Source organism: Zosterops lateralis (assembly GCF_965231275.1).
Source record: "Zosterops lateralis genome assembly, chromosome: Z".
In the NCBI taxonomy this organism is placed as follows: domain Eukaryota; kingdom Metazoa; phylum Chordata; class Aves; order Passeriformes; family Zosteropidae; genus Zosterops; species Zosterops lateralis.
In genome coordinates this window covers 21,502,082-21,528,343 of record NC_139800.1, presented here as the reverse complement: position 1 = coordinate 21,528,343, position 26,262 = coordinate 21,502,082, and the positions used below count along the sequence as shown (strand labels likewise).

At 55.5% G+C, this 26,262-nt stretch overlaps 1 protein-coding gene across 4 annotated transcripts; it reads left to right on the top strand.

The window, feature by feature from the left end:
• Positions 1-1,726: 1,726 nt before the first annotated feature.
• Positions 1,727-24,958, top strand: IL11RA (interleukin 11 receptor subunit alpha). 4 transcript variants are annotated; one of them, XM_083883034.1, is made up of 13 exons: positions 1,727-1,822; positions 19,511-19,610; positions 19,957-20,017; positions 20,126-20,292; positions 20,461-20,575; positions 21,435-21,467; positions 21,879-22,042; positions 22,182-22,345; positions 22,458-22,599; positions 23,020-23,118; positions 23,300-23,399; positions 24,049-24,128; positions 24,244-24,958. In XM_083883034.1, exons 2-13 carry the CDS (start codon positions 19,511-19,513, stop codon positions 24,258-24,260), a joined length of 1,242 nt encoding a protein of 413 aa, XP_083739160.1. In that variant the 5' UTR covers positions 1,727-1,822; the 3' UTR covers positions 24,261-24,958. The 4 variants fall into 4 exon arrangements, with proteins under 4 accessions (XP_083739160.1, XP_083739162.1, XP_083739161.1 ...); XM_083883036.1 differs by lacking the exon at positions 1,727-1,822 and adding an exon at positions 1,884-1,887; XM_083883035.1 differs by lacking the exon at positions 1,727-1,822 and adding an exon at positions 11,163-11,249.
• The last annotated feature ends 1,304 nt before the right edge of the window (positions 24,959-26,262 follow it).

Genomic DNA, 26,262 nt, shown 5'->3' with positions numbered 1-26,262 from the left:
TGCTGGATTCCATACAACTCTGCTCCTTCCAAAGCAGCTCACAGATCCTGGAAGATGCTCCGTGTCCCTCAGATCACATAGGCTGCAGAGATCACAGCAGTATCGTGAGGCGGGAAGGGGAAATTTCAGAGTTGGATGGAGGAAACTCCTCTTTCTACCCAGGACCAGCCCCTCCTACATCCCCAGGCTCCCAAAATCCACATAAGCCACTAGCTGAGGGAAGATGTGAGCAGTCTGGTGGAATCAGACCCCTCCTGCAAAGCACCTGAAAGGCCACATGAACTGGCTCATCCCCAGCCACATGAACTGGGACATCCCCAGCCTTGGCACAGCCCCAACTTTTGTAGAGCAGGTGGGATGGATTTGGCCACGTGTGGCTGGTGAGGAAGTAGCCTCAGCCACAACCAGATGTGCCACATTGGGCTATTCCTATGTGGGCAAGCCTCAACCATGGCTGAGCTCAACACTCCCAGCCAGGAGCCAGTACAGGAACTGCTCACTCCTCAACACGGCCTCCACCTGTCGCCAAAGTCTGATATGGTGGTATTGCATGGGAGAGCTGGGATGAAGGAAAACATTATCTTATTGTCATATGGATACACAGGAGGCATATCCATATGGGTGTGTTCTGTGGTGTTGGAGAGAGGGGATGGGACAACCGCAGGTAGTCTTTTATTATCCCTGGAATTCAGGGATTTGCCTGAATAAGGTAAGAATCAGTTTGTCACTGCAGGGTTGCAGAAGGAGTCTATGACCCTGTTCGCTCCTGCCAGCCTAGAAAGCCTTCTGTTTTTGCAGGGGAAGTGCTGCATGGGTGCTGCACACACCTGGAAAATGTGGCCATTATCTCTGCACAGGCAGTTTGCCTTGTAGGGAGGGAAACACTGGGTCCATCCCAGGGTTCCAGCAGTGCCAGCCTTGATGGCATCACGTGGGGAAACCCCAAACCAGACCTGGCCTCAGGTGTCACTAGAGAGGAAAGTTCCCAGCGGGTCTTCACCAGTTGGGTTCCTTTTGCACACTTCCAACAAATCTTTTTTCTCTTGAGAATTTCACTGTGATAAAATGGCAAACCAAACACATTTTCAAGGGAAAGAAGCTGGGTGGTGGATGTGTCCTGCAAAAGAGGGATGCAAACACACACCACAAGCTGTAAGGAGGAACGAGCCTTTTCTTCAACTCAGGGACAGCAGCCCCACGGCCAGATTTCACCCTGCACGTCCCCATCAAATAAACTACCACAAAAAAAAAAAATTTAAATAAATAAATAAATAAATAAATAAATAATTAAAAAAAATGGCCCGCCCGGAGGCAAGGGAAACTGAGTCACAGAGAGGACCTGCCTGCCTCCACTCCTCTAGGATGCAGGAATGGGGGCAGGCACGGTTGGTGAATGCAGGAAGCGCTGACCCCGAGAGCACCGGAGAGGGTTGTGCACTCGCAGAGGGTTCCTGAGCCTCGGGGGGACACCCGCGCTCCGGAGGGCACCGCACATCAGTGCGCCATGGCGGGATGCCCATCCCACCCTCTGGCCGGACCGGGGCGGGGAGCCCGGGGAGGACACCGCGAATTCCGGGCAAACCGTGGGCAGTGGGTTCGGAACCCTGCCGGTCCCGGGGGGCGGCTCACAGGCAGGAAGCGTCCCGGGGTGGTGGCGGCAGATTGGCAGAGCCCTGCTCCAATGGAGCGGCGGCGGCGGCCCCGGCGGCTTCGCACCGCCTGCGCTACCGGCCCCAGCCAGCCCGGTGCGGGCGCCCCGCTGCCGGCCCCGCTCCCGCTGCGATAGCGCCATGGACACATAGCCGCGGTGCCACGCAGGAAGGTAGGGAACAGTCCCCCGGTCCCCAGCCCGCGAGGGGAGCGAGTCGCCGCCGCCCCGACTTCGCGGTGAGGGACGCGCGTCTGCGGTCAGGCAGCTCCCGGAGCTGTTTGCTGCCCGGTGGAGAAAGTTGTGCGGGTGTGTGTGGATGTCTTCGTGTCTGTGTCCCCTCGCAAAGCAGCTGCCAGGGACTTGCCCACCCAGTCCTTCCCGGCTACTTGTGGGTACCCAGTGCTGCTCCCCTTTCTCTGCCCTCCGCGCCTCCGCCTTGCCCGGAGATGCTCGGGAGATTGATCTTCCTGGGATGGGATGTTTGAGCCCCTTCGGCAGCCTCCACAGACCACCCCCTACCATTCCCGATATGGACACCACTACTGTCTCTGAAGGAGGTTTTCTGGAGAAAGACTGGCGTGCCAGGCAAAGTGCGCCCCTGGCAGGGCCCCTTCTTCTCCTGGGGGGTCCAGGGAAAAGCTGCTCCTAATTAGGAGAGGCGCTGAGAGAGGCGCTTTCCCATGCCCGGGCGCTGGCAGGGCTCTGCCTGCCTTGTCCCCTCTTGCCCCGGGATGTTGTCTCAATCCCAGCTTCTCTGTCCTTGCCAGCTGCAATGAGTGGCCAGCCCTGGGCTGTGCCCACCACTGCCCTCACAGGCTGGCTGTGTCACCCACCAGGTCCCCACCAAACTCTGCCTTCAGGCTGGTGAAGGCTGTCAGAGGTGCCCATGGGGCTCAGCTTGGCTTGGACATCACTGTCAGCAACTGTGACCCCACTGTGATGGAGCTTGAGGGTGCCTTGTGCTTGGTTACCGTGGATGGGAAGAAACCCAGTGCTGCAGCAGCTGACAGATGTATTGCCATGCACACAAAATGGTGTTAGACTGACTGGCATACCAGTCATGTTGGTGGCATAGCCAGAGTTAAGACTTGTGGGGCTGCCCGAGGGCCCTGTTTGCCAGGAGGTGACTGCCCTATGTCTGGCTATTGTGTTTGCAGCAGGAGGTGGCATGTTTGCACTCTACCTGCTTTTGGGAGGGCAGGTCGCAGTGAGGTTACATGTGTGATGACATGAGGCACACAGCATCTCAGCCTGGCATAGGGAGAGGAGCTTCATAGGGAGCTGGTGAAGGCCCTCCTGCACTAGGGACAAGGATTAGATATGGTTCCCCCTCATCACCCATACATCCTCTGCCCCACCAACCTGGCACTTTTGGGGCAGAAGCAAAAAGGGAAATATGTGCTCTCCAGAGAGCTGCAAACTGACCTTGGCAGTCAAAGTAGGACTGGAGGTGGGGAACAGGGTCTAACTGGTGACAGCAGGATTGTGCTCAGGGCTGGATGTCACCAGCAGTGGGTGAACGGAGTATGTGGGGTTCAGTAGGCTGGTGGGGAGGGCTCCCTGGAGGATGCAGCTCATGGCAGAGCCTGCAGGAAGGTGGAAAAAAAGCAGCTCTGGTCTCGTGCTTCCTATTCCAGGAAGAGGAACCTCACAGGGAGGGGAAAACTTGACTTGATTATATCTAATAAGCCACTTTTTCCCTGTCCTAGCAAGCTGTCCCGGCAGCAGGGGGAGGAGGATGCTTGGCCCTGTTCATGAAGGATGAATGAATGACTCACTGCGCGGCGAGTCTCCCCGCCGTTTTCATCATGGCAGCAACAGCAGCAGCAGCAGCAGTTCCCCTTTGCAGCTGCTGGGTTTATCAGAAGCTGTCATGCTGGGTGGGCTCCCAGGCAGCCCACACTGCAGCCCACACATTAAAGCGTCCTGCCTCCCCTGCCTTTCTCACACAGCTCACCTGGACTGTCCTGAGTGGGGAAACCCTCATGGATGGCAAGTGTGTGGCATCCTCACCTGCCGTGAACTAGCTGAGTACTCAGTTCAAACCCTTTCTTTCCACTCTGCTCTTGTTCAAAGGCAACTCCAGGCTCTTCCTGCTCACACAGGCCTCAACCTCCCTCCAGTTTCCTGCTGAATGCGTTCCTGGAGAGCTTATTCCCCTGTGGGTTTGTGCCAACATTGTGCTTTTAGTTCAAGACCTCTTCTCCCTCTCTGGTGTTTATCCTGCTATATTTATAGCTTCCTCATTAGGTTAAGCAAGCCAAAGGATTCTTGCCTCCTCTTCTCCCATGGGTTTGGCTCTGGAGAAAAACCCCTTGTGAGATGCTTCCCGCTGGAGGCGGCAGGTGCCAGCTTGTGTCTCTGATTTTCTCCCTTTGGAAGATTTTGGCATCTCTCACAGCTTGTTTCCCCTCCTCTTGTTTAGGCATGAAAGAGGGTGGCTCTGCCCCTCCCCAATATATAGCCAAAGGCAGAGTTTGGATAGTATGGGAGCTCTTCCCTATAGGCAACACACTGGGGCTTCAGCAACATTTAGGATGCTGATACAATGCCAGCATAAGGGATTAGTTCTGGGATGTCTGAGTTGGCTTGCTGGGATGTTTAGAGAGTTTTTGGGTTTTCTAAGTGTTCCTGTGGTTACAACAGCATCGCATGTATGAAAATCACCAAATCTCTCTGGACAGGGATGCCATGACCTTATGACTTGAGTTTCCACCAGTAAATCTCTGCACCTCCCTGTGCAGTGGTTTTCTTCTCCCATCCAGGTTATGAAGGTGGGGAAGGGTCTGCTCCAACAGCCAGATTCCTATGGATCATTTCCATGGAAAAAGGAAAATTCCTCTAGAGATTAGTAGCAGGTTGGCAGTGTCAGGGATCAGTATGTAAATTGGAATTATCTCTCAATCTTGGCTGCTTCCCAGGTCTCTGAGTCACCCTAGCATGCAGTGGTGGGATAAGGGTGATGAGCTTTGGGCTCTTTTGAAAGGTCACAGCACCTGCAGCCCCTGGAGTATCTGCCAAGCTCTCCAGTATATGTGGGTGGCTGGGCTGGAAGGTGCAATTCCTCCTTTCTAGTGGTACGAGTCTGGGATGTGACAAAAAAGCGCTCCTCCTACTCTGGTGTTTCCATCCAGGAAAACAGGGACAAGGAGTCTGTCAAGACCTGATTTGCCTCCGTCTTACCAGGACTGCTCACTGTGGTCACATTGGTCACATCTGATCAGCACGGCTTGGGCTTGCTGCAGCAGGCATTGGTCATTGCTGAAAAGGCTTTTGAGGAATTCTGGAAGAGTCTGGGCAGGGGAAGATCATGTCCACCAGCTCGTACATGTTTCCTAAAGATGCTTTTGGAGAGGACAAGGAGATCTGACATGGGGCTGTCCCATGCAGGTGATGATGGCCTGTATGCAGGCAAGACTGCATTGACCAGGAGAAGGGGGGATGCTGAAAGCACTTTGGAAGTCGGCCTGGGGCTCTCCAGAGGCTTCTCAGCTCTGGTCCATTCCTCTCAGTATGGAGACAGCCAAAATAGAAACTGCCTAATGAAAATTATGGAACCATGGAGATTGCTGTATAGGGAGAGGTGGAAAAGTTCAGGGCTCCATCACCTAATGAAATCCTTATGGTGGAAAGAAAATCATTTGGACATCTTCTGGTTTATTTCACCTCCCAAAGTGAAAACAAGGCATACCAATCCTTATTGAGAAGCCAGTGCTGACAACACTCTGAGGGGAAGAATAGAAGGAAGAAGCTTCCAGCTTTGGTGGACCATTATCTCTGTGGCTATTTGGGGAAGGCCTTCTGACCCATTGACTTTGAGGAGAGTTGTGGTCAGCTGTAGTTAAGTGTTGTCCCACCTTGGGGAGCTCCAGACAGGGCTTGAGGCTGCTGCCTGCCATCCTGCCGACAGCTTAAGGGGTGTGAATGTCCTCACAAAAGAGCATGTGGGAGGCAGTAGGGCTGGCACAGCATCCCTGGAGCCCCCGGGCTGGCGTGGCTGTGCCTGTCCAGCTGTTTCCTTTGCCTTCCTGTGCTTTCACCATTCCCTTCCTTTGGGACAGAAGGCTTTCATCCTGGCCAGACCAATAGTCCCATAGGCACATCACAGTCCCTTTTTGATGAAGGTTGGCAGGGGTATCAGTGCCTTTTGAATTCAGTAACATCATGAAAGGCTCAGTTCAGCCCTTATCTTCCTGCAAAAATATATAGGGAGAACCAGAAAGGGCTGTCATGAAGGGTCTTCACTGTGGTCTGTCCCAGTGCCGTGCCAGTGTTGCGACAGAGCTCACAACAGCTGTGCGCAACAACCCTGCAAAGGTCTCCAGAGATGGCTTGGCCTCAGTGGCTCAGCTTGGTTTTGCAAAAGCCGCTGTCACGCAGGGTGCCCAGGCCAGCTGGCACCTCCCCAGACTTCCCTACAGGGCCAGAGCCAGCCCCCGGCTGCTGGGGAGGTCTGCAGGAGTCTTTGCTTTCCATGAGTTTTGCCTGAGGCCTCAAGGCTTAGGAGGAGCTGGTGGACCCAACCAGCTATTGCTCCATCCTTGTCTTGCAAGGGCCAACATGCAACCCCAGGGGTTCCTCAGTGCTTCAGCTGCATTTGATTCTTTTAGCTCCTGCAAGGCTCCTGCTGGGTTGTTTCATGACTCCCTTGAGGCTACTCCACCCCATCCTGGCTTTGAGTTTTGCAGCTTCATGGCTGGAGCATGGCTGGGCCAGGGGAGGCATCAGTTTTCTTTGGCCTCCCTGATCCTGTGCCCAACTCCATTTCCTCTCTCTAGCTGGGACTGTGCCCACAGTCCTTGCACCCCAGCATCCAAAAAACCAGTGTACATAGCAAGGAAGATGAGTACCTCCATTTCCTGTGCTGGCACAGGGAGCAGTCAGTTTGAGGGACTGGTCTCTCAGATTATCTTGTAGACACAGCTCTTGATCTGCTACACATCCACATTCCTCCTTCTGAACTGGAGTTTGCAGGTATGCACTGGGTTCTCTAGCAGCTCCTGAAGCTGGGTGGTTTTCCCTGGAGATGTCTTGATGATCTCTGCTCAGTAAGGCACTGAGACTTGGGCTCAGAGTGGTCTGGGAGGATGGTGAGATGCCCAAGCTCAGATGGAGCAGCAGTGGTGCTTACGCTGTACCTGAGTTGGCTGGCTGACTGGCTGACTGGCTGTCTGGATGGAGGACTTGATCAAGGAAGGCAAGGTCTGTGAGAAAGCACTCCTGGGGTGGTGCTGTAAGAGTGGGGATGGTGCTGGTGCAGTGTGTCTTCCTGCATCCCCAAACTATGTCCCCATGAGGGTGCTTGCTCCAGTAGGGTGCCTGATGGTGAGCCATGCATGGAGAACTTTCTTCCTCCAGTGCCTGGAAAAGTCTCTGAGAGTTTTTTTTTTTGCCTATTTTCCTCACCTATCAAGGGCAGAAGGACTGTGCAGCAGCATTTAACCCTCCTAGGATATGCACGGAACCTCACATTGCTGCTGGTGATGTGGCTGATGCATCTCCCATCAGCAGTGGCATTTCATGGATGGCAGCAAACGCCTCTCTACCATCCCTCACCACGACCAGAGGAGGGTGGAGCAGAGCCAGAGGCAGCATTTGTGGCCAGCTCTATGAATTTCCAATTACCAGCTTGCCTTGCCACTGTATGAGAGGTTCCTGCACCTAATTTTTGGTGAAACGATCCATTTTTCTCAGTAATTTAATAGCGTGGGCAGGCTGCTTGCTGTCGGAAAGCCAGCAGCAAGCACGGAGGAGCCTGTGTGCCGGGCTGCCGGGCCGTAACCACCTTCCCTGGGCGACGCAAGAATGCTGACCTAATAGAAAAGACATTTAAAGAGGAGTTTTGGAGAGCAGCTCAGCTCGTATTCGGCCCATGCGCATGGCTGCTGATTGTAACAGGGTCTCTCCCTGCTCCAGCAGGTCCTGGGGACTGGCATGGGCAGTGGGGACATCCTTCGTGGGAGCTGGGCACCAGGACACAAGCCATGCCAGCAACAGTGGTTGCTTTATTTTCTGGGGAAAAAAGTTGCTTCGGGGGGGGCTGTTGTAAGCCGTGAAGTGAGGCTGGGTTCAGCGCCCAGCTGCGGTTCTCCCAGGCTGGAAAAGCCACGGCGTTTTGCTCTTGACATTTTCCAAATGAGATGTTTTGATTTATTCTTTTTTTTTTTTTCCAATTTATTTCATTCCCTGCCCCAAGGTAATGTTTGGAAGACAAATTTAGCTCGATTTAACTCAAACCTTTTTTAAAAAGTAAAACCACTGAAAACTAAACAAGGCCTATCATTTAGAACAAAATGTTTTGGTTTTCATTTTCCTTTTGGCATGAAAAACACAAACTTCTTTTTTTTTTCATTTTCCTCTTGACCTACAAACAATTCTACTATTTTCTTTTCTCCTCCTTGTTCATTCCCAAGACCACATTGTGCATTGCTGCCAGGGAACAGGCGAGCCCTCGTGCTGTTCCCAGTGGGATGGGGGTCCCTGGGTGGGTGCTTCTCTGTGGAGACCAGAGGAATCTTGCAAAGTGAAGCAGGAGTTGCCCTCCCTGCTGCCAACACTGACTCAGCTGGGAGCTCCATGTGGATAAGGGAGGTCCCTGGTTGTGGGTCTGTTCCAGCTCTCTTAGGGGGATGTGAACCCCTGGGCAGGCCAGAGCTGTGCTGCGGGTGCTGTGCTCTGCGGCTGGGCATCCCTACTGAGAAGGGCGAGCTCTGGCATTGCCTTCTCTCCTTGTTTATTCAGGTTTAAAATTAATCTGACCTTCCCCTGCTCAAACTTGTGCAAACACGGCACGTCCGTGGGCAGGGAGTTCCTGCCGGCCTGAGGGGAGCCCTCTGTGTACCCAGCTTGTGGCGTTACGGTCCCCTCTGGACCAGTCCCCACGAGGATCCGGGTGCTGGGGGATGGTGGGGCTTCCTCCTGGCAAAGGCAGCTCTGGCCATCAATCAGCGCACGGTTAATCCTCCGGTAGGAGCTGCCAGAAGACTGAGCGCGCAGATCTGGCGTCTCTGAGCTGGGCAAGGGGTGGCTGCAATGCTTCCATCCCGGGCAGGAGCCCATGTGCCAGAGCCAGCGATTGTTTCCCCAGCCTTGACCCTCCTCCACTACCCGCCGACCCAACCCTGCGTCTTCCACCTTCTGCCAAATCCCAGCTCACCGGGCTGTCAGCCGGGCAGGGAGCAGGGAAGGGGTGATGGGGAGCAGCACCGTCGCCAGACCTGCTGCAGAAGCAAGCACCCGACTCATCCACCACCTGATTTTATTTTATTCCCCTCGCAGTGCCTCGCTGCATACCACAGCCGTGCTTTTTATAGCCCCCAGCTGCAGCCTCGGCGTGCTCCCAGCCAGCTCCCCGCCGCAGCCCTGCTCGCTCCATGCCAGCAGCCCCGGCCAGGGGGGGATGGACGACATTCCCGGGGTCCCTGTGGCGGTTCAGGGAGCGGAGAGCACGGGCTGCGGAGGAAGGCAGATAATTAAACCCTAACCCCGAGCGGCTCCCGGGCCGGCGGAGCGTTTAAAGAGCCGCCCCCGCCCCTCGGAGCCGGCACGTGCCGGGTGCCAGGCCGAGGCCGAGCGCTGGTGGCCCGTCCCTCGCTGTCCCCTCGGCTGCTGCCAGGGCGCACCGAGCCACCAGCTCCTTCCATCGGCCAGCTCGCTGTGCTGGCTGCTGGAGGGGATGCTGTGTCAGCAAGAGGGGTACCCCCCTCCTGCCCCTCCAGCCCCTCTGCCCCCCAGCCTCTGGCGGGTTTACAGAAGTTAGAGGGAGATTAAAGGTTCCTGCCCACTCCCCGGGAGCACGTTTACGAGCATCTGGGGCTCGCTGCTGCGTTTCCACATCTCACAGCCACTTCCACAGCTGGGATGCTGCTATGGGACGCAGAGCGAGGAGGAGGAGGAGATGAGGTACGAGGCTGTGCTGCGGGCTGCACGCCTGGAGCGCCCCTTTGCTGGGATGTGGGGTTTGCGGAGCGGGGGCGAGCATCCCGGCCAGCAGGCGGGGAGCGAGCATCCTCGCTGGGAAGCAGCGGGGGGGCCCCCGGCGCCTCACTCCCCGGGCTTTCTCCAGACGTGATTTCACCACTGCGGGGAGGGAGCGCGGCCAAGGGACAGGCCCTGCTCGCCCCGACGGCACCCGGTTCGCTTGCCGGGCGTTAGTCATTTGGGCCGTGGCTGGGCACGGGATGTGCCTCGGGTCCCCGTGCGGAGAGGGGACAGGGGCTTGGAGAGCCTGCACAGGCAAAGGGAGAGGGATGGGGATAGATGGATGGGGTGGGGGGTGCCTCCAGGCTCGCAGCCCAAAGTCCTCTCTGTACTAAGCTGGGAAGGGGGGCACCAGGCAGTGGTGAAGCCAGGTGTGTGCTGGATATCTCTAGCTGAGCAGCTGGGCAGGATGGAGCCACCCTTGCTGAGCTAATGCCTGCAACTGCTTCCCAGCCTCCTGCCGTGACTTTCCAGAGCTGGACATGGCAGCATGGAGGCAGAGGCGATGCTGTGGAGAGGCAGCATCCTGCTTCCAGGATGGATTTGGGGGGATATCCCAGGGAGAGGGCTTCTCCAGAAGTTGGTGGGGTCCCTAGGAATGGGAAGAGCCCCATAGGACCTTGCCATGTGCCCCTTATTTTGGGTGGGTGCAGGGCGTTGGGTGCCTGTGAATAATTTTAAGCCTTGGCCAAAAGATCATCCAGTTTATTTTACTTCCAGGAGAGAGGCAGGGAGAGGCCAACCAGTGGAGTACTGGTGGTGTTGCCATGTGGCTGATGCCAAATAGCTAGGGCCAGGCAGCCTTGGTTCCATGCAGGCAGGGCAGTGGACAAGAGAAAGCAGAGAGCTGCGGGAGTGACAAGGAAAGGATGTGCAGGGATGGGTTTTATGGAAGCACAGCTGTAATGTTGACCCAATATGGGTAACCTTAGAGAGAGACCCTCCCAAATCTGCTCCCTCCTGGACACAATGAGTTTCAGTCCATGAGGGATGGGGTCTCGCTGACAGCATCTCAGCCCTTGGGCAAGCTAGGGAGGGCTGTGGGAAGGGGGAGCTGCTCGTGCTGCCGGCCAGGTGCCGAGCATGACGGGAGAGGGGAAAGCCTCAGAGACTCGTTCTGAAACAAGGCTGCCCTTTTCTTCTACTTTACGACTGCATTTTAATATCCACAAACATCCCGCCCTCCCCGGGCTGCTGCCAGCAGAGCCTGCATCGCCTGCGCTTGGCCTGCCGAGAAACCCCGGCCAAACCCTGGGCCCCAGCACAGGGGAGAGGATTACTTTTCCCCCCTCGTTTTTTTGTAAGATATGTTTTCTATAGCTCTAATTGGACGGGCTTGAGCCCCGGCCAAGGCAAACACACCTGGGGGAGCCTCACTTTACAGACCCCATCTGCTGTGTCGGGGGCTCTGCTCCCCACACAGCCGCTGCCTGGCCCCTTTATAGAGGAGGGGGCTGCTGGGGTTGGGGGGGTAGGACCGCTCCCACGCCAAACCACTGAGCAGCCTCCGTGGAGGAGGAGAACGCAGCGAGGCGGCGCAGGGAGATGGTGCAGAGGCAGCGGGGGCACCCGGCAGAGCCTGTCCCACAGCAAGATTCCAGCCCGGCGTGGAGCTGAGGTATCTCCCCCCTGCCAGCGCTGCTGCGGTGCTACAGGGCTCTGTGCCCACCAGGGTGGGATGCTGTGGGTGGGAGATGCAGCAGGTACCAGCAGTGTTTTGCCTTCCTGGGGTGACAGCATGTTTATCAAGGGGTTGCAGTCCCCAGAATCTGTGTTTGCTCAGGGAGGGAGGATATGGGGGTTCTCCAACATGTCGGGTTGTGTTTTGGGCTACAGGACCACCTACCTGGTGAAACCTACTCAGGGGCTGTTCTGGACAGCAGAAAATGGACATCAGGGTGCCAGGCCACTCCAATGGCTTGCATTGACATCCAAATCCAGTCTGGACTAAGGTTTAGGTACTTCTTCCTACAACTGTTGGCTTTTTGTGAGGCTTTTTAGCTGGGCTCTTCCTCTTTGAGTTGTATCAGGATCCGCCTCCAGTGTCCCCATTACCAGAGCATGGAGCAGTGCTGGCACCCTTATTCCAGGGTCTCATGGGGTTTCACCTCATATCTATACTTAGCCAAAGCCAAGAGAGGTATTGGGGCTCTTTGCTTGACCTCGCTGGGGTCCCACCTCTTCTGGGAGTGGGGTGAATAACCTGAGAGCATGGTGTGCGCCAAGAAGCAGCAGCACATTTAGGTGGCACTCACCACTCGGCTCATCCTGGAATACATTTTGTCCTCCCTTCCACACACCATCTGCCAGGGGTGTGCAGAGCACAGTACCCCCACTCCATCCTGGGGCATGTATGCAGCACAACATCCCATCCTTGTCCGCCTGCCCATGCAGTGACCTAGCAGCCCTGAAGAGGCATCACTGCTGCAAAAAGTGCTTCTGGTGCTCGAGGTGCCACTGACTGCTCCCAGGAGGAGCTCTGGCACCCACTGCGCCCTCTCCCCTTCTGCCTGGTGCTAGAGAGATGATGCCTGCAAAGGGAAATACTGTGTTTTCTTGGGGTGCATTGCCACACATAGCCCCCAGTGCACCCAAATACTTTGCACCAGCACTGCTGACTTGGAGCAATAAGAACTGAAGTGGCAGCTTAAAATAGAAAGGTAGGATCCAGCCTCTCCAAGGCCTGCTGTCTCACTTCAGGTGAATGGGATGAGCTGTGGGGAAGGCTGGAATGTGCCTCTGTTCCTCTCTGGCCAGGCCAGAGGATCTCCCTGTGCATGGGGGGAGCTTTGGGGCACAGCTGGAGCTGTGGCAGTGATCAGGGCAGCTCAAGCATTTAGTGAAGAATTTTGGAACTGTCTTGGCCTCCAGTCAGAGCAGGCTGCAACGGGAACATTTCGAAATTCTTTTGGATGAGGAAAATTCCATGGGCAGCCCCCCTCCAGAGAAAGTTTGGGATGGCTGAAATGTTTGGAGTTAGAGGCTGCTTGCTTTGTTTACTCTGAACTATAACATTGGAGGGGGGGGAATCCGAATGAAAAGAGACAATAGGAGCCTGTAAACAGAGCTGGCCCTGAGTGGGGCTGGGGCTTCTCTCCAGCACTGGGGAAGGAGATGTGTCAGCACACTCACTGCATGGCCCTGCTTTTCCCCCCCTTGGATACAATCACACTTAATCTTTCAGAACTTGGCTGGGTTTTTTTCCCCCTAGCAAAAAATGAGCTGGACTGTGTTTTTCCAACCTTCTCAACTTAGGCATGGCTCAGCCCCCATCCTCTGGCCCTGTACTATAGCCTCCATGTTTCCCCCTTCTTTCCACTTTCTGCCATGTTTCCACCTTCTTTTGGTTAGGGGACTGCCATCTGATTGGCTTGGCAAGAAGTGTGGCATGGGGGCATGGATGCTGCTCTCAGCAAGGTGTTCTCCCGGCCTCTGTTCCTGCCATGTGCCACAGAACCAACTGCCTCCCCTGAGCTGCCTCCACATAGCAAAATTGATGATCTTACAGGTCTGTTCCAACCCTAATTATTCCATGATTCTATGAAAGCAGGTAGGGTTGACTGCAAGCTTGGAGAAGACAGGTCATGGTTATCCCACCAGGTGAAGGAGACTGGCACCATTATCCCCACATCACACATTGTTGAGGGCCTGCAATTTCCATCCCCTCCCCTCTCTCCCACAGGGACACTGCTGGTGGTGTGCGGAAGGTTAACGGGACACCCTTTGCTGGTGGCTTTATTTGGGCCACCCTTTGGTGATGGCTTTATTAGGCTGCCCAGGTGGTCCTTAATGACTCCTGAAATCCCTCTCTTGCCCAAAAGGGATTTTGTTTTGCAAAAGAAGTGACAGCAAATTGCTAGCTGGGGGAGCATTTGTGTAAGGTGAGCTGTTTATTTTGGCCCTGCTGTGTTTTGGCTGACCCATTCGCCTTCGTGCCTCAGGGATGGAGCTGAGCCTGATGGCTCTTGGGCTCTGGCCAGCTTTGGGGCAGGGGGAGGGAAGGGGGAGCATCGAGTATGGGGGATGCTGTGGGGCCCCGCTCCTGATCAGAGTTCTCAGCCCCAGGCTGGAGTTCATCAGGAGCATCAGAGGGAGCTGGGTGTGCCTGGGGCATTCACACATATGTACATGTATGTCTCTCCTCTACCTTTATGGATGTGTGTGCTCTTGTGTCAGCTCCAGGGCCAGCTTCTGGGCAAACTTTGTTCTGGGAGATGAGTCCTGGGGGAGCAGGTTACAGGCTGGTACCCAGCTGCTCCACTGTACTGGGAGCTGCATGTTCACTTAATTCTCTGCCAGCCTGGGCTGAGCCCAGGAGCAGAAAAATGTCCTAAATCCCAAAATGTTCCTGGGACAGGAAAAGCCTTTCCCACCCTACTGTAATCACAGGGTGGCCCAGCTCTCTGCTGGCAGGTCCCACCCGTGTCTCCAGATCCAGCACTGTGCCCATCCCTGTTCTGTAACCATGTGCCAAGGACAGTGGGGATGCAGCACCCCCTCCCACCAACTTCCATGCCTCCACCCTAAAAATAATCTCCAAGCTGTAAAGAAACCCTCCAGCACTACAGCTACAGCTCTGGTAGGTTTCTTTACAGCCAGGAGATTATTTTTAGGAATGTCTTTGGCACGTGGCTTCGGATAGAAGAGTGTGGGGATGGGGATGGAGAGGGGGGCGCCCCTTCTCTCCCCCCTTGGAATGCAAATGCTGCCAGCTGGCACAGTGTCAGGGCTGCTGGCTGCTAACAGAGCCCTCGCTGTTTTGGCCCTTGCTGATGCATCCAGTTACAACCGGGAGCTAGAGACTTCTTCCCGCAGGATGGAGCAGAGGAGAGCAGAAATCAGGGCATTGGGGTGAGAGTTTCCCGGCTGGGGTAAGAGCAGAGCCTGACCTCCATTATGGTGCTGCTGGCATGTTGAGGTGTGTAGAGGCCCTCCAGCCCCAAGCATCAGAACTGCTGGCAGCTGCTGGCTCCACAGAGGAGACAGGTGACCCTAGGGTTACGGCAGGGTTTGGGCTTCACTTTGGACACCAGTGGGACTGTGGTCAGCTGAGTGTCACCAGTGGATGTTGGAGGGCCTTGGTCTAGTTTGGATGGAGATGTGCATTATATCTGGCTGTGGAGATAACTAGTTCCCTGGACAGCGCTGGGGCTGTCCGTGTGTTTGGGCTGAGCTGGGGTTAATCCCACACCAGGGCTGCATTTGGTTTAGCCCCACATTTGAACTGTGTCACCCCATGACTGGGCTGTGCTGAGGTTAACCCTGTGTTTGAACTGAGCTGTGGGTTAACCCCACTCTTGAGCTTCTGAGCTTAACCCTACATTAGCATGGCATAAACACATGTTTGACCTGTGCTAGGTCCAGCCTCACATTTTGGGTGAGCTGGGTTTAGCCCCAGTCCTGAGCTGGGATGAGTTTAACAACACATTTAATCTGCACTGGATTTAATTCTCCTGGGCTGGGTGGAATTTAATTCTCCTTCTGGGCTATGGAATATAACCCAATATTTGGGTTGCCCTGAGTTAAGCCGTGTGTCAGGACTGTACTGGGTTTAGTCCTATGTTCAGATTGTGCACAGGTCTTATTGGACTGCACTGGCCTCACAGGGAAAGACTCCAACTGGTTTTACTGGCTTAACTGGGGTAATTCCAGTTTGCTGGGATTGCACTGGCTGCAGCTGTGCATGTGTGTGTTTTGGCACAGCCCAGCATGGCATGGTAGCCTTTGCAGCAGCCATGGGGGCCCATGCACCCCACAGAAGTGGTCCAGAGGAAAACAATCCCTTTTGAGGTCCCCAAGGCACTGGGGAGACCTAGGGACAGTGCTCAGGGCATCACCCCTGAAGTGCCCAAGGTGAGCAAGACAGTGCCTCAGGTGCTGCTGGTAGTCCTGGAGATTGTGCATGGTGGCCCTGGTGGTGGTAGGGGGCATGCTTCCCTCCAGCACCCACTGCTGAGCCTTCTCTGGGCACTCAGGGAGGGTGCCAGCAGCATTTAGGGGACAGGGGTAGCTGTTGCAGGGGATCATCCAGCAGTGGAGTTGGTGTTCCCCTCACAGGCACACGGTCATGCAGTGGTGATGAAAGTCAACAGTGCTGCAGGGCCTGGGCATCTTGGTGGCCACAGGCACATGCTCAGACTATGCCATGGCTCCTCAGAGTGAGACATGGTGCTTTTGCAGGCCTATCTGGTGCTGAGGGATTAGTAAGGCACTGCTCCCAAGACACATTTCCCCACAGGGAAAAAAGGAGAGGGCAATTCCTGTGGCATTCCATATTTCAGCATAGGACATTTTTCCTACAGCAGTCACTGGCAGAGAGGAGGGTTTGTAGCTCAAGACCAGGGATCCTCCCCCAGCTCAGAGGATGCTCAGAGTGATGCAATCTCTGGGGCATTAGAGCCAGCCTTGGGCCTCTTGCAGGCGGGTGACTTCATCAGGCCCTGGCACAGGGTAGGCAGAGCTGCCAAGTGCTCTTGGGTTATTTGCCATATCTCTGTTGCAGCAATGCTGCCCTTGACCACCCTAGGAAAAGGTTAAGAGGCACCCCAGCTTTCTGTGCTCGGTGGGGAGCATCACATGTCTCCACGCTGCCATCTGCAGCCTTGAGGCGCAGTGTAATCTGCTTCTGTCCCTGTCCCCACCACCCCAGCTTTGTGTGCAGCCCATTTGCTTTGAAGAGCAACTTCAAATGAAGTAAAACAACAAAATAAAAACCCACTAAGAAAACAAAACCCAATGTCTTTGAAAGCCCTGAGCACAATGGAAAGTTGGCTTCCCCCAGGAATCTGTGCTGGGCTTTGCCAGGCCACGGCAGGGCATGGCACAGAGCAGCTGTGCCGCAGGAACTATCACACCCAACGTGGACATTGGTGCTGGTGCACATGGCCATGATTTTGAGGGAAGTTTTGACTTACAGGGCTACAGTTTCCATGCAGGAAGAAGCTTGTGTCAGTATTTCTCCCCACCACTGCCCAAAACCTTTTGCATGAGCTCAGATGGTGCGCAGCAGAACAGCAGGATCAGGGAAGCGTGGAGCGTGACACCTTGCATTTCTAGCTCACATCCATGGGGGCCAGAGGCTGCCTGGTCACGTTGGCCATGCCAGTGGCAGGAGCATCCCATGCAGAGGGAGCAGGGTCCAGCACTGCTGCCCTTCCTACCAGGGCCAAACCACACCCCAGGCTGAGCTGGGTCCCTCTGCCCTGGCTGTGGCAACGGGATGTCATCCAGCCCTGGGCTGGCGGCAGGCGTCTCTCTGGCTAGGATTAGCATGAAGGGAGGAAGAAAAGCTCTGATTGTTCCCTCTGTCCCGGCTCAGCTCCAGGACCACTGTGCCGGGACTCTGTGTCCCCAGAATGTGTCACTGCTGGTGCAAGTATCAAGGGATGTTTTCGCTGCCTGTGTGCCCATCTGTGGGGGCGTGCAGCCACCAAGAAGGTAAGCCTGGCTGCTCACACACTTGTGTTCATTTGCACTTCTGTTTTTCCCTTGGCCGGGGAGTTTGGTGACAGGAAATAAAGGGATTATTTCTGGGCAGGCTTTCGTGTAGCATCTGGATCCCTGCCCTGCTTCTGCACTTGGAGCAGACAAGGGCTCTGGGTCTTCTCCGGCTCTGTGGCTCTTACCCCTTCTGTTTGTGGCCTTTGGGCAGGCAAGGAAGGGCTTGCCCTGCTACTTCTCTCTGCAGTGATGCTCTGTCCACAGGGATCGTTTTTGGCAGTGCTCATGTGGGTCATTTACTGAGTCACCGTGTGTCTGGAGGGGCTCGGTGCTGCCTTCTGACACTGCGCTGGCAGGGCTGCTCCTCTGAGGCGGGGAGCTCATGGAGTGCTGGAGTGAGGATGGGGTACTCTGGGAGAACCCTGGGACAAAGGGTGCTGAAGAGTGGAAGATGTGGACTGGCTGTCAGGATGAGCAGTGTTAGGTTTACGGTTAGAGTTAGGGACCACTAGGGTTAGGGTCTAGATTAGTGGTCTCTAACTAAACTTAACCACTAGGGTCATTATGGAGACGGGCTGGATACCCTCTGCAGTGTTTGAATGAAAAACCAGGGTGATCAGGAGAATAAATGATTTTATTTTAAAGCTATTTTTCTCTCTGTATATTAACACACTCTCCTTTCCTCCTGACACAGACACGTACACCCACTCCCCTTCCCCCTCCCCGCAGAACTCTTCCTTCACTCTAGCCCACGTGGTTTTTGAAGTTATTTTTGGTTGCTGCTTTTAAGACAAAATACACTCCTTTTTGTCTTCTTTTTTTTCTTATTCCATCACCAAAATATCTTACTTTCAGGCCAAATGTTCCTAGTTACTTACCAGCATAGTTTTGGCAGAGACCTTTTGACTGATATTTCTTGGGAACATTTCTAGGGTGGTTTGGTAGGAAAAGCTTATGACAGTCTCATGAAATTATTTACATTTGGGGCTTGTGTTTGAGGCTGCCTGGCATGCTCAGAATGGGGTTGATGTGGGGTGCCGCACGCCTCCCCCCTGCAGCACATTGCCTTGTAGCTCTTGCTTCCTTTGCCAGGCGGTTTGGTCTGTGGCCATGGGCAGTCGGCCACAGGAGAGGAACAGGCTGCTGCTCTGGGGTGCCTCTGCTGGGCTGGAGCATCCCTCACTCCAATCTCTCAGCTGTTGAACCCAGGGGGACACAGATTTATGCCTACAGATTTATGCCTGCTCTTGGGGCTGGCAGGGACCTCACTGCCTTATGTGCCCTCAGCCCTTGCCTGCAGTTGGGAGCAGAGCCCAACAGTGTGGGTGTAAATAAACAGGCCTGTCCAGTTGTGAGGGGGGGGTCTTCTAGGGAGAAATTATTAATTTCTGACTGACAGAGACCATGTGGCTCTCATCACACTATGGTAGGGATAGTGTGATGCTGGCCAGGATAGATGCTCTGGGGTGGTGCTTGCTGGCACAGACAGGTTGATGAGGCTGGGCTGGACAGGGTGACAGTGGCTGATATGTCTTGCTGATGCAGGACTCTGCAGGTGGGTCCAGATACTTTAAGGTCATGCTGGCTGGCACAGAAAGGGTGCTGGCTGGGTGGATATCATAGAACACTGCTGGCTGCAATGGACAGGGTGATGGTGGTAGGACCAGGCAATGCTGGCTGTGTTGGCCAAGGTGACACTGGCTGATGTGCCCACAGTGGTGTAGGTTGGGATGGAAAAGGTGATGCTGGCAGGGAGACTCCAGTCTATGGCAGGGGTTGACCCATTAAGAGCTGGGTGCACATCCCTGACTGCATCCCCTGCCCCTCTCACTAGTGAGCACTGAGTGGGAGGAAGGAATTTCAGCACCATTCTCCCACAAACGGAGACTTACCTGGACCAGCCTCACAGTGGGTGTAGGCATGGGCAGTCATGTGAGACTTGGTACAACCTGAGCTATCACAGCCCTGCTCTCCCTGACTGTGTGAGTCTGTTTCGATCTGATTGCTGTCACCTGTCATGTAAATACAGGCCAGAATTTCTCCTTGGTCCCTTCCCACCCCAGCTGCACGTGCACAGGTGTCTGGACCACCCTGGGGCTGAGAGCCAACCAAGGATCCCAGCACAGGATTGCAATGGCAAAGAACCCTTAATCCCACACAGTTCCAAGCTCCTGGTCAATGTTTGCCCCCTGCATCCCTGCTCCAGGCATGGGAACTGCTCAGCAGCCAGGAATCTCTTGTGACTGTGGCACAGACACTGCCAGATGTCCCAGATGGGGTCCCGGGGTTCAGTTCTTGTTCTGTCCCCAGTAGGATGCAATGAGATGAGAGGGAGATGCAGGATCCATGGCCCTGCAGGAATGCTGTGGGCTGTGGACCGTATCAGCTGCCCCATTGTGGGGAATAACACTCTCTCCTCCCCTTCTCTGCCTCCTCCAGATGCACAGTTCCATCCCAGGCCTGGGCAGGGTGATGGTGTTCCTTGCAGCAGCCCTGGCATCAGCCTCCTTTGCAATCCCTGAAGACTGGGGAGAGGAAGGTGAGACCCTCATCAATTGCCATATACAGCACCCCCCCCCCCGCCATGTCCAGGCATGAGGACCCTGAGGGCACCCCATTGCCCCTAGACAGAAACAGACCTACCAGGGCTACATGAAACACAGCCCTACATCCTACAATGATGGCCAGCTTGTGTTTCTACTTACTGCCCAGCCCCAACTGGGATGAGTCCTTACTAGTCCCCTGTGGTGGTACCTGCGTGAAACAAGACCCCATAACCAGTGCCCACAGTGAGGTATAACCCCAGGGGCTCCCCACCTGCATCCCCAGGCCTGGTGTAGGGTGGCATGGATTGCTAACACCCATCTGGGGATGTGTCCCTCCAGGCATGCAGTATGGACAGTTGGGGACAGACGTGACCCTGTCATGCCCTGGTGTCCGTACCAGGTAGGTCTTTTCCATGCACATCAAGGGATCTATGCAATGGGATAGTTTACAGGTTGAGCCTGGGCATCCCTATCCTCTAACACAGCCTGCCTGGTCTCTCCTTCTCAGCTCACCAGTGCAATGGAGACGAGCAGGTGCCACAGCACTGCCAGAGGGCTCAGCCATCCAGCAGGGATCCCTGGTGCTGCCAAGTGCCAGCTTGGCTCTCATGGGAACATACAGCTGCCACGACGAGGACGGTGGCCTCCTGCACACTGTGGCCCTGCGCCTGGGGCGTGAGTAGCATGTCTGTGAGCTGGGCTGTTCTAGGGGGAGTGTGGTGCCTGCACCTCTGCCAGGGTCTTGCCAAGAGGGGGCTTGATGTTGACATAGGCATCCCTGTCTGCTGGATGGGCTGTGGAATGGGGGACTCCTCTCTGACTGCTGTTTCTCCTGGACTCCAGACCTGCCTGGTGTCCCCTTTGTTTCCTGCAGAGCTTCTGACTATGAGAATTTCTCTTGCTCCTGGACCTCCAGTGTGGAGACTTTTCTCCCCACCAGATACATCACAACATACAGGTGAAGTATCCCCAAAAGGCATGGATTGGGCTTGTTAGGGTATGAGCTCTGGGTTGCAGCCAAGTATAACCACCAAATTCATCTGGCCATCCCACACATGCCCTGGATTCACCTCATGCCCCAAGGACCATGCTACACCCCAGAGCAGGTCCTGTCTTGGGGTGAGCAGAGCACCAAGCATTTGCTTGCTCCCAGTGCAGTCTCAGCAGCACTGGGGGGCTGGCACAGGCAGGCCCCCTCCCTGCTGACAGCTCTGCCAGCACCAGAGGGGCAAATAAAAGAGAAGCAGGTCATCTGCAAGCCTCCACACTCTGCTCCAGCATGCTTTGGGATGAAAGGAGTCCTGACAGCATTGCTGCTTCTAATTATCCCTGTAAGCCAAATTAGCAGGCGGCTTTGAAGTCCAATGGAGCTCATAAAGCACAGCCCTGCTGAAAGCTGCTGGAGCTGGAGCTTGGTGGGAAGAGGGCTGAGTGGAGCATCAGGGGCTCCACAGTGAGGGGGAGTGAAAGCATGGGATTTGGGGGGCTTTAGGGGAAGGGTGAAGCCAGGCTCTTGGGAGCTGCTTTTATCAGTGTCTCTGTGTCTTTGCTGCTGAGCAGTGAAATCCTAGGTAGGAAAGGGTGTCCCATTTCTTTTCCCTTGGATGCCCAGCTCCTGCTGCCAGGCTGTTAACTAGAAGAGGTGGACATGGTTTTAGCTCTGTCCCCCATGCTGTCACATGTGTATGTATGTCAGCGTGGGAGTGTGGGGCTGCTTTGCAGTGTGGACTCCTGTCCCTCCTTTGGGTCCTGGTGGAGTTCACTTTGTGCTGCCCCCTCATCCTAATCATCTGCTTTTCCATCTGTTTCCATGGCAGGAAGAAATCCCTGACAGGCGAAGAAAAGTGGAGGTAGGACTGACTCCCATCCTGCTCCTGCTCCATAGGGACTGGCCCCCATCCCAAGGGCTCTGCTGCTGTCTTCAGCAGGGACCCCAAAACAAGAGCTGGGGGGTCCCCATCAGGGAGCCAACTACTTCCCATCTACTCTGGGCGTATAGGAGAAGGGTTTGCCTCAGGGAGAAGGGTTTTCCTCAGAGAGAGACCTTCCCAGGCAGAGTGTGGAGCTTGCATGAGCTCCTTCTGTCATGCTCAGAGGGATATGCCAGACTCTGGAAGGGTGAGTGCAGCTGAGCTAGAGGGGCTGCCTCCTCCACCACTGTCTTGGCATGGAGGTCTCCCATGGCACCTCCTTGGCAGCATTTGGAAAATGTGCATGGGGGGTGGGTAGGACATGTCACTACCCTGCCTCCTTGTCTGCAGGAACAAGAACGGGCATGTGGGGCTGTGCCTGCAGGATTCGTCCCGCCCCGGCACCTGCACTGTCCACAGGTCAGAGTTCTGGAGCTCCTACCGCCTGAACATCACCGAGGTGAACCCCCTGGGCTTCAGCTACCGCCTTCTTGATGTCACCATGCAGGCCATCAGTGAGTCTCCATCCATCTATCTGTCTGTCCCACTGTTAGTCCATCCCTGGGCAGTTACCTGTGGGTGACAGTGGGGAACCCTACACCCCTGTGCACGGCAGTGCACAGTGACAAGGGCTTCCTGTCCTTTCCCACACAGTTAAGCCAGACCCTCCAGAGGGCTTGGTAGTGGAGCCCATCCCCCTGGCCCCACGGCGACTCCATGTGAGCTGGAAGTACCCTTCCTCCTGGCCAAAGGAACCCCACTTCCAGCTGAGGTTTCGGCTCCAGTACCGACCCGTCATCCACCATTCCTGGTCCGTGGTAAGTGTGCAAGAAAAGGTGGAGCCAGCACAGGAGCGGGGTGTGCATGGGGCCAGGAAGGGTAGTGAGGGATGCCCCTGCCTGCCCCACAGCTCCCTTCTGCCTGGCACAGGTAGAGACGGTCAATCTGTCTGAGGTTATCACAGATGCCTTCGCTGGGCTAGAGCACGTGGTCCAAGTCAGTGCCAAGGATTTCCTGGATGCGGGGAATTGGAGCGAGTGGAGTGCTGAGGCCCGGGCAACACCAGTCAGAGGTGAGAGGGGGACAGGCAGCAGCCCCCAGCAACCTACCACTTTGTGCCATCCCTCCCCAAAGTCCCTCCAGAACCCTGAACTGCCCCTCTTCAGTCCCTTCCAGATGGCACTCATTGTCCCAAATATCAACCAGAGTAAGTCTTAATCCCAGGGCCACTTAAGATTGGGAAGCAGAGCTGCAGGAGGACTATCATCTCCCAGCCCATGTCAGCCTGTAGCTGTGCTGATGCCATTCGGGGATTGCCCCCCACAGGCTTGGGACAGAGTGGGCCTTCTAAAGCACCATTAGCATATTGATGGCACCCTCGGGCTCGTGGGACCTCTGAGGCACAAAGATACCCTTCCACACTCCTCTCCCTGGGTCTCTGGGGTGCTGCATATGCTTTTGGTCACTGTTTCCATCCCTTCTGTCCTTCCAGACCTGGCCTCCACAGCAAGTGAAGAAACCACTACTGGAGATGCCAGACTGGAGAGCCTGGCTGAGGAGCCCTCCAAGGCTCCCAACCCTGAGCCCATCAGTGAGTAGAGCTAGGGGTGGTGGGCAGAAGTGCCATGTGTGTGGCTGAGACTAATGGGAAGGGTCTCTTACCCCAAGCCCATGTGTGGCTGGGCTGCTGGAGTGTCCAGGAGCTTGCCACAGGGTTCCCCAGGTGCTGGGAACTGTGGCATCCCTCAGTTGTGACAGTCTCTCTGTCACAGATCACAGTGACTCCTTGGAGAAGATGGCCGTCCTGGTATCCCTTGGGGTATTTGCCTTCTTCATCCTGGCTGCTGTTCTTGTCATCACCATCCTCATCTGGTAAGCTGGGTTTTGAGAAGGAGGAGCTGTATCATTGCTGTTCCCCATCCCATCCTGAACCCTCAGCACAGAGTGCCCTATGATCCCCCAGCCCTACCATGGGGTCCCTGCCAAAAAACACTTGATGCCTCATAGGGTGACATCAAGTAGGTTTTATGCTCCCCTTGCCCCTGTGCCATACCCGTCCCTCTTCCCAGCACACCCATTACTGCCCAGCCTGCCTGTGCCCTTTCTAACAACCCCAGATCCAAGAGACCTTCCTCTGAATCCCCTCAAGATGCTGCTCCTTCTAATACCCTCCCAAAGGCTCCTGCTGGGGAGTCTCATGCTCCAGAGTCAGCACAGACACCCACCCATGTGCCTTTGCTCACTGGGAATCCTGTCCCTGGGTCCTCTCTCATCCTACCACCATGGGGTCTCCCTGCCATGTTCTGGCTCTGCTGTCAGTCTGTTCCCATCCCAATCTTGTTCTATCTGCTGACCAGTTCCTGCTGTAGCTCTGGAGCTTACCCACTGGAGAGGTTAAGCTGAGCTGAGCACAGCTGGGCACAGCTGGATGGAAGCACAGCAGGATCATTGGGAATGGGGGCAATCCGAATGCTCAGGGAGGCTGCTTGGGGTCTTCAGCCACCATTGCTCTCATCCCCAGGCTCCGGGTGAGGAAACATGGCAAGGACAAGACCAAACCAAACTTTTTGGTTGCTGCCACCCACTTGAAAGCACTACCAAGTGAGTCGGGCTGTAGGGTGAAGAATGGGGGGAAATGTGGGGCAGGGAATGTGGAGCATGGGGCTGGTCAGTGTCTGCAGTATCCCACTTGAACCCCTGTCCTCTCTCTCGGCAGAAGCTCAGATCCTGTAGTGAGCCCTGGATGGTCCCTGCTCCCTTCACCTGCTTGCCCATGCGTGGGACTTGATGCCACTGCTGGCCCCCAAGGACCCCATGCCTCCTGAGTCACCCCACAGCTGTGGACATTGCCGGAGCCCCCAACACCCTGGGGTTGCAGGATGGATCCTAAGGAGAGAGGCTCTGCTCTCAGAAGTGTTGGACTGCCTGAGCCCACCAGGAGCCAGCTGGAGTCACTTCAGGCTCAGGGTGACAGGCCAGCTCCACCTCCAAGCGCTGCTAAACAAATGGGGATAAGATACTGAGCCAGCCCCACTTCACTGCCTAGTGTTGAGGGGGACCATGGGTGTAGGCTCCGGGGGGTGCCGGGCATCAGTGCCAGACCAAGTGGTGCTGATCCCTGCCTGTCACCCCCCACCAGCCACCAGCAGATGGAAGAGAACACCCCCTGCCCCTTCTCTCTGCCCCAATCCCCCGTGCTGTGGCTGGACGGAGCAGCGATGCCAATAAAGGGGATATGCCAATGCTATCATTGGCACTGTCCAGGCAAAACCCCCTTGCAGATGATGCTGGGTCAAGGGAGGGGTGAGTGCCAGCTTGGGAATGGTCCTTGCAGAAGGTGCATAGGCAGCAGGGCTGCCTCCCAAACTGTTCAGTGCTCTCCCCAGGTGCCTGGAGGGGCTGAGAGAGACCCATGCTGAGGCTAAGTGCCAGAAGAGGATGCAGACAGGCAGCTGTATGGGACATCTGCCCTGCCCTCACCAGCATGACAGCTGAGAGAGGACCCTCTGCACAGCCCCCCTTGCTTTGCATGTGGCCCCCTTGCAGCACCTCCATCCAGCCCTTCTAATGGCTTCCATGTGTTGGCACCTCCTGACCCTGGTGCTCAGTGCCAGCAGCCCAATGAGATCCAGATGGAGCTGGGTGGAAATTCAGACTTAGGCAACGCATGGAGCACAGGGAGCAGAGACAGTGCAGAGTGGGGACCCACCTGGGTCCTGGGGCTCCCCGTGAACCCACAATGCAGAGGGAGCCTGGACTAGGGCACGCAAAAAGGGTCCTGTGGACTAAGTTGGAGGGAACTAGGGCAGGCTGTGCCTTTTGCAATGTATTGTGTGCCCACAGGCTCCCTGCTGTTTTCACTGGTTGCCCTGGTTGTGAGGTCATGGGGCTCTCCATGTTTGGCTCTGTGTGGTTGCAGGCCCTCAGTGTCCCTCATGAGCACAGACAGGCTGAATGAGAGAGCTGGGAGTCAGCCCTCTATCTGCAGTGTGCTACTGGCATGGCACTATCCCTGGACCAGAGCAGAGCTCTCCACGGGGTAGGTAAGGCAGGTAGCCAAGCTGGGGAGGTGTCAGGAGCCAGATCTTGCCTGTACTTCCAGGCTCAGCAGCCAGATCACCTCTCCCAAGTGTATCCCATAGCTTGACAGCTCCAGCTATATCACACCGCCATCACCTGCTGGGCTCTGGTCCCCACCATCCAACCCAACCAACACATTCTGATGTGTCACACAGTCACCCTTGTCTTGCCATGGTCACCCCTTGTCTCTTCTCAGTCACCAGCATGGCATGGGCAGCCTTTACCATTGGAAACCTCCTTTTATCACCACCAGATCCCATTTCTCTGCTGCTATGGAAGGGATCAAGGCAGTGGTTGTCCAGAGATGCTGTGGAACACAGGTGATATACATCCCATAGCTGTGGCTCCAGTGTTTGCAAACAACTCGGTAATTTCCCTGGTGCTGTTTTAGAGACTGATACCTGCTTAAGATGTAGCAGCATAGCAGCCAGAAGATGGGATACAGCAGATCTGGCCCCTGTGTTCTGCCTGGTTTCAAACTCCAGGCAGGTCAGAAGGTCCAGGCATGCTCCAAATAGAAATTTGTTGCTACTTGCTGGGGAACCCATGGATCTGCTGTCCTCTTGTGCCAAGGCCTGTGTCACCTTCCTTAGCTGGGGCTTGCCTGGCCAGGCAGCTTGAGGGCAGGAGAGGCACATCTGGTCCGCATCAGTGT

What these genes read in the sequence shown, in the direction of transcription:
- IL11RA (XM_083883034.1), top strand. Translation starts at nt 19,511, where the DNA reads ATGCACAGTTCCATCCCAGGCCTGGGCAGGGTGATGGTGTTCCTTGCA. An exon ending in TGCCCTGGTGTCCGTACCAG is followed by an intron (nt 20,018 to 20,125) that starts GTAGGTCTTTTC and finishes TCTCCTTCTCAG; the next exon opens with CTCACCAGTGCAATGGAGAC. An exon ending in TCCACCATTCCTGGTCCGTG is followed by an intron (nt 22,346 to 22,457) that starts GTAAGTGTGCAA and finishes TGCCTGGCACAG; the next exon opens with GTAGAGACGGTCAATCTGTC.